Source organism: Lipotes vexillifer, unplaced genomic scaffold, assembly GCF_000442215.2.
Source record: "Lipotes vexillifer unplaced genomic scaffold, Lipotes_vexillifer_v1.1 scaffold223, whole genome shotgun sequence".
Taxonomy (NCBI): Eukaryota; Metazoa; Chordata; class Mammalia; order Artiodactyla; family Lipotidae; genus Lipotes; species Lipotes vexillifer.
Genome location: NW_006788663.1, coordinates 308,097 through 321,921, shown reverse-complemented (window position 1 = coordinate 321,921; position 13,825 = coordinate 308,097). Strand labels below are relative to the sequence as shown.

Genomic DNA, 13,825 nt, shown 5'->3' with positions numbered 1-13,825 from the left:
TCTTTTTTTTTTTTTTTTTTTTTTTTCACTCCTTGAGTTATCAGCAACATCATATTACTGCCAGGAACTTCAATCCCTTCACTTTAAAATGTTAGAACAATTCACCTGGGGCATACAAAATATGGCTAGTCTACAAAAATGGTAGACAGTTAAAGTCCACAGGGCTTGCTTGGTCAGAGATTATTCACATCATTTTAATTAAAAAATAATAATCAGGGCTTCCCTGGTGGCGCAGTGGTTGGGAGTCCGCCTGCCGATGCAGGGGACACGGGTTCGCGCCCGGTCTGGGAGGATCCCGCATGCCGCGGAGCGGCTGGGCCCGTGAGCCATGGCCGCTGAGCCTGAGCCATGGCCGCTGAGCCTGCGCGTCCGGAGCCTGTGCTCCGCAGCGGGAGAGGCCACAACAGTGAGAGGCCCGCATACCTCAAAAAAAAAAAAAAAAAAATAATAATAATAATAATAATAATCAATGAAAATGGATACCATGTTAACATTCCACTTCAGGATACACAATGCAAATATTGCAGGAATAAATGAGCCAATAAAAACCAGGTAAGGTTCCAAAATACCAATAAATATTAGCCTTCACTATATGAGTAAAACATTTTTAAAAAGTAAACAGCCAATATAAATGGTGAAAAGCAAATAAAAATATTCAAGTATTTTTATTTTTAATGTGCTAAAGTGACATTAGTAATTGAAATTATGAGATACGATCCCTCAAACATATTTAGACTAATAAATACTAGTTCTTCCTCTATCTAGCTTGTATGGTTTTGGACAGGTCAAGTTCATCCTCTAAACTTAAATATGTCTGTACCTGTAGACTGGGGCTGACACCAACTATTTCAGAGTTATGAGGTATGAATTGATAAATGGGGCAATACTTTGTAAATGAAAAATCTCTATGCAAATGTAAACCATAATCCTTCCATTCTGATTAAATGCAACTAAATGTTCTAAAACTCTCAAAAGCTTAACATATGAAGATTTAATACTAGAACTAAAAAACTATACTTAATCACTAAAACATCAGGACTAAAAACAAAGCTCTAGATTTCTAAGCAGAAAACTGCGATCAAACAGAATCCTTCAACAGTGAAATGTTTTTTCCTCTTATTGGTCACATATACCTTCAATGTATTTCAGATATACCTACCAGAAACTATATTACTGCTAATTATCTTGCCCCCCAAGGTAGCTAATGATTTGGGTACTACTGTAATAATGCTACCACTGGTAGTTTTCACATAGGTTGCAGCTCCAGGGGTTGCAGCCATCCGACCTATAGATGGGCTCACTGTTGGCCGAGTATAGGTTGCCTGTGTGCCTATAAAAGGGAAAAGCCAAGAGAAAAACTTGTCATAACTTTTAGAAGAATGACGATTTATACAGTTTAACTATAATTCAACATAATCTACATTGCTTTAACTTGAAAATGGAATTTCAAGGTGTCAAGCCATTAAGTAACAATTTATAGCCAGTTTTCAATGCACATAGCAAGAACTATAGCTAACTCAATTTGAATTAATTTTACACATAAAATTTTGTGATGTGTTGCATCAAATTACTAACCCCAAGAAAAAGTACAACCAAGTCTGTTCCCTTCTTCCATTACCCTTCTTCCACTAGTTTGATGCCAAAAGAAACTTAAATTTAATCATCTTTCCTGCCAGAGCATTTTAGATATTTCTGTTATAGATTTCAAGGTCTCTGCATCTGTTTTATGCCATCTCAGTGCCAAACCCAACGGCAGCACTCAGCAAATCAGGCAGTATATTGTTTGCCTAACATTTTATAAATTTTTAGGGCTTCCCTGGTGGCACAGTGGTTGGGGGTCCACCTGCGGATGCAGGGGACGCGGGTTCGTGCCCAGGTCTGGGAGGATCCCGCATGCCGCAGAGCGGCTGGGCCTGTGAGCCGTGGCCACTGGGCCTGCGCGTCCGGGGCCTGTGCTCCGCGGCGGGAGGGGCCACGGCAGTGAGAGGTCCGCGTACCGCAAAAATTAAAAAATTTTAAAAAAAATTATAAATTTTTACTGTTTTGTACTCTGCTACCCTCTAAATATACTTCAATCTTTTAAAGAGTTATTCCATCATTTTACTAGAGATTAAAATGGAAGCTGACAAGAGTTGCCAGGAATATTTCTTCTTAGCCTAAAAAGTTCACTATTTACATATTTCCTCTTAACTGACCCATTAGAATATTTTTCTTCATATCTCTCAAAGAACTTTACATTCTTCCCCATTATTTCTAGAACTTTTTCCTTTCCCCAAACAGGAATTAAAAATTAACCAGACAAGCCTGTTGTAGTTTGTCACAAATCTGGTAACTCAAGAAACACTATTCCTAAGCACTGTTCCTAAATTCCTAACACTGTTCCTAAGAGCCGTTAGTTTTGGGGAGAATGAAGATAACTCAGTTAAACACATTATTCAACTGAAAAAAGTTTTTTCATGCTAATCAGATACAGGAGTCACTGTGATAACTATTTCAACCACCCCCGCCCAAAAATGGTTTTACCCAGTTAGTATTTACCGTTTTAAAATATAATCACTACCCAAAACAGGGAGAAGTGGAAGAACATTAAGTAGAATTACTTTAAATTGATTACAAACATACATCTAAATCAGAAAAAAAATCTAGTGCAAAATAATTATGCTATGAAGATACATAGTTAGAATTAGTTAATTATAGCTGGAAAATATTTCAACTTAAGCTTTTGTTTTAAAATTAGAAACACTTATTCTAATATATATACATAAGCACAGACACAATATTATTTTTCACTACCTTTCCCTAACATGAGGAATCATATCTACCTAACACTACTACCTTTGTACTAAATGGAGAAAAGTTTTGGGTGAAGAATGATAAATTTAATGCAAGAATAACAGTGTTTTTAAAGCATAGGCTTTGCAAAGAGACAGAAAGTTAGAATGGCAGTTACCAGGGACTGAGGAAAGGTGGGAATGCAGAGTTATTGTTTAATGGGCACAGAGCTTCAGTTTGGGAAGATGTAAAAAGTTCTGGAGCGGGCTTTCCTGGTGGCCCAGTGGTTCAGAGTCCGCCTGCCGATGCAGGGGACATGGGTTCGTGCCCTGGTCCGGGAAGATCCCACATGCTGCAGAGCGGCTAGGCCCGTGAGCCATGGCCGCTGAGCCTGCGCGTCCAGAGCCTGTGCTCCACAACGGGAGAGGCCACAACAATGAGAGGCCCATGTGCCGCAAAAAAAAAAAAAAAAAAAGGTCTGGAGCTAGATGGTTTGTAATGGTTGTAAAACAATATGAATGTACTTAATGCCAATTAACTGTACACTTAAAAATGGTGAAAATGGTAAATTTCATGTTATCTACATTTTTACCACAGTTTTTCTTTTTTTAAAGCAGTTTTGGGAGTCAAACAGATCTGGATTCAAATCCCAGTCTTGTCTTTTATTGGCTGTGTGGCCTTGTGCATATTGCTTAACATAAGCCTCTGTTTTGTCTCTGAAAATGAAGATATTAAAGCCTAAGGGAGATTAAGGGTAATGCTTATACATACTTTTATATAATGGCCAATAGATGATAGCTTATAAACTTGAGAAAGGAATCATTTTACACTCTAGATTCTATTATCTAAATCTGGCCCTCTTCAAAAAGTCTGGTAAGAGTTATACAAATTTAAAATAATGGTACTGGCTAATTCTAACATTAATTAATAGTAATGGCTATCGAGCACTCTGCTGGGGACTTTACATACCTAATTTAACAGAATAACTTTATGATCACATTGAAATAGGCAATGGAAAAGACTGAGAGGAATTAAAGTAAACTGCTCAAGGTCACAAAGGGTGGTACTATTTAAAATGTTCTATACTGTCACTTCCTTGGGCATAGCCTGGATGCTCTCATAACTGGATAAAATGGCATCCTATGCTCTTCTCAGTCTGAGTAATGCTTACTACACTGTAATGTAATATAGATTCTCAACCTCATCAGTGTGAGATCCTTGCAGGCTGGGACTGTGTTTTCATTCACTCAACAAATCCTGACTAAACACCTACTTACAGACTAGCTCTACATATATATGGTGAATAAAACAGACAAGGTCCCTTATCCTCATGGAGCTCATGGTCTAATAAGGTGAATAACATTAAACAAATCGACAAAAAGTAGCTAATAGAAATTATAGTATGTGTTATAAAGGAAAAGAAGAGGACCATGACAATAGCAAAGAGCTAATTTCAGTTGGGATGAGGAAAGAGTCAAGAAAGACCTTTCTGAAGAACTGTCTCATTAATTTCTATATTCCCAATGTCAAGTGTATTGCTAGTACAGAGAAATTACTCAATAAGTATGATGAATGAATGGACTGACGCTCAAGAAAACTTACCAGTAGGAGTGGTTACAAGTTTAGTTGTCATAATTGCACCATTACTGCTAACCACCATAATAGGGGAATTGCTACTGGTGGGCAGAGTTGCTGTCACTGGTTTGGGTAAGATTTTACTTGGTTGAACTTGTTGTGTGATGATTTTAACACCTTTGAAAGAAGAAAGATAAATCTCAGTACAAATTATTTTTAGTAACATGTGCTTTGTATCAACCCAAGAGGGCAGCAGTTACACACATTTACTGAGTCTTGCCTAAAAAGAGGCTTTTGTTCATACTGATGAAAGATATTCTTTTAACTTTTATTCCTCAAATTCCTATCTTCCCAAATTTCTCTCATTCAGAAATATAATTAAAATACCACAAAAGCTATTAACAAGTTTTAATGAAAAACAATTTTTCTTTTGTCTATGATCACATCATATAAGAGCTTTCAAACCAAATTAGCCATTGATCTGAACTTTTACAAACAAATAATCTGTGTTCCATGCAAATACTTGGGATGAAAGGATTAGGATAAGAAGTCAAAAATAAAAGCAGGGCAGGAATAGTGATGCAGACATAGAGAACGGACGTGTGGACACAGGGTGAGAAGGGGAGGGTGGAATGAATTGGGAGATTAGGATTGACATATATACACTACCATGTGTAAAATAGATAGCCGGTGGGAACCTGCTGTATAGCACAGGGAGCTCAGCTCGGTGCTCTGTGATGACCTAGATGGGCAGGATTGGGGGTGGGGGTGAGGGGTGGGAAGGAGGTCCAAAAGGGAGGGGATACATGTATACATATAGCTGATTCACTTCGTTGTATAGCAGAAACTACCACAATATTATGAAGCAATTATACTCCAATAAAAAAAATTAATGTAGCTTTTATATATTCTCAACTCTACCACAGATTTCTCTAACCTCTTAAGACTGTAAAGAGCAAGAACATTTTCTTTTTGAACATTTATTTTTAAATTGACTTCTTTTAAAAGTATTTAAATAGCTCACTTTGTCAAAAGTAAAGAATGCACTATTATTGCACCTACATAAAATATGCATGTGGACAAGAACTTGAAGGCAGTATATAAAAATAAAATTGTTAGGGTGGTGATGTTATGATATTTTTTACATTTTTCAAATTTTTAATTTAAATGTTATAAGTGTTACACTGCCTTTTCAAATGTAAGATGTCCATTTAAAAGAAATCTCTCACGTTAACTATAAATTTAAGTACTAATAATTGTTAACTAAGGAAGGAAATTTTTGGTAACGCTTTTTCCCCACTAAACTTCACTGAAACAATTCATGGGATAGAATACATTTCAACAGACAACTAAAATTTTTATTACTTTTTTGGATGGTGATTTAGGTTAAGATACTAGGAAGCAAACAAATTTATTTATTTAATAGCCTTAAATAATTTTAAAATACTTGTAGCCAACAAAGAAGCTAAAATTATGACATCCAGGCATAATTAGGCAAATTACTTAATAATCTCTATGACTCAGTTTTCTCATCTATAAAATAAAGATACTATTAGTATATACCTTCTAGGGCTATGTGAAGATTAATTACATCACAGTTGTGAAGTGCCTAATACATAGCAAGAGTTCAATAAATAAAGTATTATTAATGTATAAATAAATTCTGATTACAATAAATCATAAACTGTGAAGTTGTATGGAAAAAATGATTTCTAATATTATCTTATTAATGAATTACAATAATGCTTAAGGTACATAAAAAGAAACCCCCAAGGAAATAACCACAGAGATAAAAATTAAGGAAATCATAAGACACTACTTTGCTTAGTCCTACACAAACAAGTTGAAAATTTGGATCAAATGGGTAATTTTCTAGAAAAACAGTATTTATCAAAAATTGACCTCAAAAAAGATATATAAATAGACAAGTTTCCTTGAAACAAAATTTTAAGAGCTCCTCCCCCTTCCCCCCCAATATAGCAGGCCCAGATAGTTTCACAGGACAATTCTATGGTCCTTTAAAAAGAAAATAGCTCCAATGTATTTAAAACCATTCCTCTTATCACAAGAAAAAAAATACATAACTATGTGGTGATGGATATTAATTAAACTTATTGGGGTAATCATTTCATAATATATGCATATATCAAATCGTTATGTTGTACACCTCAAACTAATACAATGTTATATGTGAATTATATCTCCACTTAAAATAAACCAACAACAAAAACCATTCCAGAGAGTGATTTCTGACAAGAGAGCATAAGGAGCTCTGCTAACCTGCTAATGAAACTGGCAAAAATGATTTAAAAAAACAACCAATGAAAAGCTCTGGAAACGGTCCTAAGACCAAATGAAGAAACATCTATTCAAGAATACACAAAGGGCTTCCCTGGTGGCACAGTGGTTGAGGGTCTGCCTGCCGATGCGGGGGACTCGGGTTTGAGCCCTGGTCTGGGAGGATCCCACATGCCATGGAGCAACTAGGCCTGTGAGCCACAACTACTGAGCCTGCACGTCTGGAGCTTGTGCTCTGCAACAAGATAGGCCGCGACAGTGAGAGGCCCGCGTACCGCAATGAAGAGTGGCCCCCGCTCGCTGCAACTAGAGAAAGCCCATGCACAGATATGAAGACCCAACACAGCCAAACATAAATAAATAAATAAAATTTAAAAAAAAAGAAAAAAGAATACACAGAAATATTTGCTAAGAACAGTGAAATCTATGACATTTAAACTAACACCTGTTCCTCCTCCCTCCCTACAGGTGAAGCAAGGACTGCTCTCCAGACTGCTGCAGTCAAGAACACAGGGTTTCCTCCTACTCCAGCTCCCAGTTGGAGGGCTTTCTTCTGAGGAGCAGAAGGACTTCAGCTTATCTCTTTCTGCTCCCAGGCACCTGTTTTAAGTCCCAGGCAACTGCAGTCAATAGGTGGGTACTCCTTTCTTCTGCCCAGTCCCCAGTTCATGGAACAAAGGCTCTATCTTGGGCACAGAGCCACTGAGAACACTGGGGTCCTGACCACCACTGCCCTGGCTTGTGAGGGAGTGGCTCCACCAACCAGGGGAAGCAAGCTGAGAGGATCTCAGGCTGCTTGCCCAACCTCCCACACTTGGCTTCACTGAGTGCTCAGCTCCTAGAGCAGGGGTATCATTCAGAGAGAAGTCTGCCATTGACCCTACCCCCAGAGCTCCAGAGCTGCCTGAGGATAGAAAACATGTCCTAAAACATATAGCTCCTAGCCTCTTCCCAGAGGAACTGACTTCATATGTAGCAGAGCATGGAGAAGTTCAAGCCTAAGGGTGCTCTCAAAAACAGTGGAGGATGTGGTGAAAGGCAACTAGAAGGAGAATCATGGATTTAATTAAGATACCTTCTAGACTATAGGCCAGTTTGCAGGACAGAACTGAATAGTAAGGAAGCTGAGAGGAACGCTCCTATGGTCAGAACAAATATCAAAAATGGACCTTTGAGATTATTCCTTCAAAGAAGCCACAATTTGGATGAGTTCGTAGAGCAACTTACGCTCCAGGAATTGTTGAAAAAAATAGAGCAATCAGTTAGTGGAGTTTAACAGCTGGGTGTGGTCAGGAAAAGAGGAAAAAGCCATACCAATATCACTGTCACCTCAGAATGACTGGGCATACCCAGAGCTGTACCTCCCTGAGGAACAACAGCAGAGACTTAACTTCAGCAAAATAATTGATCTAGTCACTAAACAACAAAGAACCATGCCAATAACAATAACAAATCAGGGGTGGGGGTAGGGGAAGATCAGTACCCAGCTACAATATATAATGTCTAATATCTATATATCTAATATCTAAAATATCAATGTAAATATCTAAAATGTCCAGTTTCCAACAAAAACTTGCAAAGAAACATGAAAATATGACCCACACAGTGGAAAAAAAGCAGGCAACAGAAACTGAGAGCAACCAGATGCCAGACTTAACAACAACAAAAACACTTCAAAATAGCCATTACACATGTTCACAGAAATAGAGGGAAGCATGATTACAGAAGTAAAAGAGGGTACGATGACAAAGTTGCATCAAATAGAGAATATTAATTAAGCAACAGAAATTAGAAAAAAGAACCAAATGCAGAGTTGAAAAGTACAATAACTGCAATAAAAAAATCACTAGAAGGGCTCAAGAATAGATTTGAACTGGCAGAAGAAAGAATTAGCAAATTTAAAGACAGATCAATTAGGGATTATGCAAGCTGAAGAGTGGAAAGAAAAAAGAATGAAGAAAATGAACAGAAATGTGGAACACCATTAAGTGCACAACATATGTAATGTAACTACAAAAAGGAAGGAACAGAGAGAAAAGAGAAAAAGAAGTATTCAAAGAAGTAATGGCTGAAAATGTTCTATATTTATTGAAAAGCAATAACTTACACATCCAGGAAGCTAGACAAACACTGAAGAAGATACATATAAAGAGAACCACAAACAGGCACATCATACTAAAAATGCTGAAAGTCAAAGACAAGGAGAAAATTCTGAGACCATCAAGAGAACAACAATTTCCATTTACAATGGGATTTCATTAAGGTTAGCAACTGACTTTTCAGTGGAAACAATGGAGACCAGCAGGCAGCAGAATAACGTATTCAAAGTGCTCAAAGAAAACCTGTCAACCAAGAATTTGATATCCAGCAAAGCTATCTTTCAAAAAATGCAGATGAAATAGTCTTTACCAGATAAACAAAAACGGAGAGTTTGTTGCTAGCAGACCACCTTATAACAGACACTCAAGGAAGTTCTATGAATAGAAGGAACAAGAAAGAAAACAATGATATCCACTCTTGCCAGTTACATTCAACATTTTACCAGAGGTTCTAGTTAGGGAAATTAGGCAAGAAAAAGAAATACAAGGCATCCAGACTGTAACAGAAATTATCTCTCTTTGCAGATGATTTGATCTTTTATATAGAAAATCCTAAGGAATTCACTATAAACTACTAGAACTAAAAAGTGAGTTCAGCTAAGTTGCAGGTACAAAATCAACAAAAAATCCCTTGCATCTCTATACATTAGCAATGAGTAATCCAAAAGATGAAATTAACAGTTCCACTTACAACAGCTACAAAAATAAAATACTTAGAAATAAATTAACAAAAGAAGTGTAAAATTTATACACTAAGAAACACACATTTCAACACGTTGAAAGAAATTAAAGATCTAAATAAACACAAAAACATCCCATGTTCATGGATCAGAAGATTTAACATTATAAAGATGGTAATACTCCTCAATTGATCTACAGATTCAATGCAAACCCCATGAGATTCTCGGCTGATTTCTTTGTAGAAATTGACAAGCTGATTCCAAAATTCATACAGAATTGCAAGGGACCCAGAATAGCCAAAACTATCTTTTAAAAAAGAACAAAACAGGAATACTCACACTTCCTGATCAAAACAATGTAAATCAATGGTAATCAAATCAGCATACAAATAGACATATAATGGAACAGAATTGAGAATCCAGAAATAAACTCATACGTGTGCTCAGTGGATTTTCAACAAGGGTGTTGAGACCATTCAATGGGGGCGGGGGGAGACAGTCTTTTTAACAAATGGTATTGGGACAATCAAAGAGCCATGTGTGAAAGAATGAAGTGGGATCCTTATTTCACACCGTAACAAAATTAATCAAAATAGATCAAAGACCTAAATTTAAGAGGCAAAATTATCAATCTCTTAGGGGAAAAAATAAGGATAAATCTTTATAACCTGGGATTTGGCAAAAGATTCTTAAATACAATACCAAAAGCACAAGCAACAGAAGAAAAAATAAATTGTACATTACCAAAATTAAACATGTTTGTGTTTCAAAGGACATCATCAAGAAAGTGAAAAGACAACCCACAGAATGGGAGGAAATATTTGTAATTCATGTACCTGATAAAGGTTTAATATCTAAAATATGTATAGTAAAAAAAAAAACCTCATACAATTCAATGATAAAAAGACAAATAACTCAATTAAAAAGTGGCAAAGGATATAAACAGATATTTCTCCAAGGAAGATATATAAAGGGCCACTAAGCATATGAAAAGATGGTCAACACCATTAGTCATCAGAGGAATGCAGATCAAAACCACAATGAAATACCACTTCACACAAACTGGGATGGCTAGAATCAAAAAGTCAGAGACTAGCAAGTGTTATCAATGGACAAGTGGATAAACAAAATGTGAATTATTATTTGGCCATAAGGAGGAATGAAGTACAAATACATGCTACTTCATGCATGAACCTTAAACATTGTTAAGTAAAAGAAGCCAGTCACAAAAGATCACATATTATATGATTCCATTCACATAAAAATGCAGAATATAGAAATCTATAGACAGAAAGTAGATTAGTGGTTGCTTAGGGCTGGAGAGGTTGTCACGGTGAATAGGGAGTGATAGCTAAATGGTACAGGGTTTCTTTTGGAATTGATGAAAATGTTCTAAAATCAACTATAGTGATGGTTGCACATATCTGTGAATATACTACCCACCACTGAACTGTACACTTTAAATCAGTTAATTGAATGGTATGTGAATTATATCTCAATAAAGCTATCCTTTAATAGAAAAAGTTCCAGAGCGTTTTAAAAAGGAAAACTTTACAATTCTTTCTTGGAAGCACACATACCATTGAAACTAAAGCCTGACAGAGACTGCAGGCAAAGAGAAAACTACAGACCAATTTCCCTATGTCTATCAATGCATTACTATCCATACCTCATACTAGGTATGAGGCAGTGGTGAAATGGTACAAACTTCCAGTTATAAGATAAATAAGTGCTGGGGATATAATAACGTACAGCATGATGACTATAGTTAACAATACTGCATTGTATATTTGAAAGTTGCTAAGAGAGTAAATCTTAAAAGTTCTCATTACAAGAAAAAAAATTGTAACTATGTGTGGTAATAGATGCTAACTTATTGTGGTAATCATTTTGCAATAGATACATATATCAAATCATTATGTTACACCTAAAACGAATACAAGGTTATGTGTCAATTACATCTCAAAAAATAATAATAAAATGTTCCTATCAAAAAATAAAACAAGGGACTTCCCTAGTGGTGCAGTGGTTAAGAATCCACCTACCAACGCAGGGGACATGGGTTTGATCCCTGGTCCAGGAAGCTCCCACATTCCGTGGAGCAACTAAGCCTGTGTGCCACAACTACTGAGCCCACATGCCACAACTACTGAAGCCTGTGCACCTAGAGCCCATGCTCCACAACAAAAAGCAGCCACCGCAATGAGAAGCCCACACACCACAACAAAGAGCAGACCCCACTCGACGCAACTAGAGAAAGCCTATGCACAGCAACAAAGATCCAACGCAGCCATAAATAAATTAATTAATTTAATTTAATTAAATAAAACAAACAAAAAACTGAAAATGTCAGCATCTCCCAAAGTCCTTTTCTACCACCAAATAAAATCCAGCTTCAGTAGAGGACAAAAAATCCATTTCCTTTTCTTAAAGATATTAAGTACGTTAAGAGGCTTCTTCGTCTCCCTGTATCTAAGCCTCCATCCTACCTGCCTTTCTATTCAATACTTTTATGATTCAATAACTTAACAGTAATTGCCTCCTACCCCTGCGTTCCCACTGTGCTAGAGATGCTTTCAATAAACTGCTAAATTGTTATACCACAAACTTCTTCACTGTACACAATGTCTTTTAATCTTAGCACCTCTGCCCATGACAAATTTATGCCAGATTCACAATACGGCCTCTAACACAAGACTCCCCAGACTAATTTTTCCACTGCTCACTTCCCATAACCCCAATGGGCTCCAATGTATAGTTCTAAAGTCTGGGTTTGTTTCCTCGGCTTCCTTTATCTCTTCTGAGAGTTCACTGAAAAAAACCTCTTCCTGCTGTGCAAACAGCTTTTTCCTCCCTTCTCTATTCCCAAGCACCAGTTCTCTCTATGTGTTTCCAACAGGAGGGTCTCAAAATATATTTTGGAATTAAAACTCTAATGCTTGAGGAAACTGTATGAGGAAGTGAATCCATATATATCGCAATCTTCAGAGAACTGGTGACTGAGGAAGAATTACCATCTCCTGAAACATTTTCCATTTACCTGACTCCTGTTTGATTTGAATGGTAGGCTTGATACCAGGTGGCAAAGGAGACTGCTGAGGCTGTTGCTGATGAGATACTGGAGAAGGCTGGGCCACCTGTTGCTGTGTCTGTTGCTGTACTTGATGTAACTGCTGCTTAGGAGACTGTTGATGCTGTTTAGGAAACTGTGCAAGAATCTGAGTTGGGGCACCCACTAAGCTTTTGGGAGAAGGAAGTCTGGTTGATGCCATTTTGATTGCTGATGTAGATACACCTATAGAAGAGTAAGGATTAGAACATTTAATAGTAAAACATAATTAAAGCTACTTCTGGTTATTGTAGTAAGTAATAGTTTAAAACTAGGTAAATCAACAAAAATAATGATTATTAAGCACCTAGTAAGTGTCAGATATAATGTCTATGGTATTTTACATATTTTATATCTAGTCCTCAAACTTTGCAAGGGAGGCATCATTGCTCTAACACTCAAAAAACTAACTGATTTTCCCTTGGTGAAGAGTCAAAACAAAAGAAACAAAGTATCAGGCAGGATGTTCTCACACATATCTCTCAATAGGTTCTTCTCTTAAAAAACATAGGTTCTCAATGTGAATAAAAGAACACGGGTGGGATAGGGAGGGTGGGAGGGAGACGCAAGAGGGAGGGGATATGGGGACATATGTATACGTATAGCTGATTCACCTTGTTACACAGCAGCAACTAACAACAATGTAAAGCAATTATACTCCAATAAAGATGTTTTTTTAAAAAAAAGAACAAAGCAAACTAGGTTTTGAATCTTATTTGTAATACAGTTTTTCGAATATTACTTTTCAGGTTCTAATGAGTCAATTTAAACATAGCATTAGACAAAGTAATTCACACTGAAACATTCACCTTTCGAATTATTCAGCATAGCAAAGTACAAAAGCTTTTCTATGTCTCATTTCCAATAATCTATAAATAAAATCATTTCTTGAGAACTGGGTCATTAAAAAATCATGTGAAAAGTTACAAGTGGGCATACTACTCAATATATCCACAGCAAAAAAATTCTCGTGATACAAGGTTTTAAGACACTTCTTTTCAATGCAATACTAATATTAGCAACCATGCGTAGGTAGCAAACATCAACAATTTTCAGTAAAGATGTGTAAGTCTGACAGAAATTCTTCCCTCTCCAAGATTTTTCATCAGTAATCTTATAATTCATCAACAACACAATAGGACTATTATCTGTAAGTAAATTAATACTCCTCACAGAAAGAACCTAGATAGAATATAACTCTCCATATCAACTTTTTGAGCACTGATAAAACAATGAAAAGAAACTGATAATTTGATGGCCTAATTACCAAGTTCCAATTATCAAATAGGCTA

The 13,825-nt window shown here is 36.6% G+C and overlaps 1 protein-coding gene across 6 annotated transcripts in view; it reads right to left on the bottom strand.

The window, feature by feature from the left end:
• EMSY (EMSY transcriptional repressor, BRCA2 interacting) overlaps positions 1 to 13,825 on the bottom strand; it is an 80,137-nt gene that overhangs the window by 31,999 nt on the left and 34,313 nt on the right. For 5 of the 6 annotated variants that reach the window (XM_007461705.1, XM_007461702.1, XM_007461703.1 and 2 more), the window contains 3 exons: positions 12,465 to 12,719; positions 4,375 to 4,524; positions 1,160 to 1,330 (listed from right to left, as the gene is read on the bottom strand). In XM_007461705.1, coding sequence (XP_007461767.1) covers positions 1,160 to 1,330; positions 4,375 to 4,524; positions 12,465 to 12,719 — 576 coding nt within the window. The remainder of the gene's footprint in view (positions 1 to 1,159; positions 1,331 to 4,374; positions 4,525 to 12,464; positions 12,720 to 13,825) is intronic. The other variant, XM_007461707.1, reaches the window with a different exon arrangement.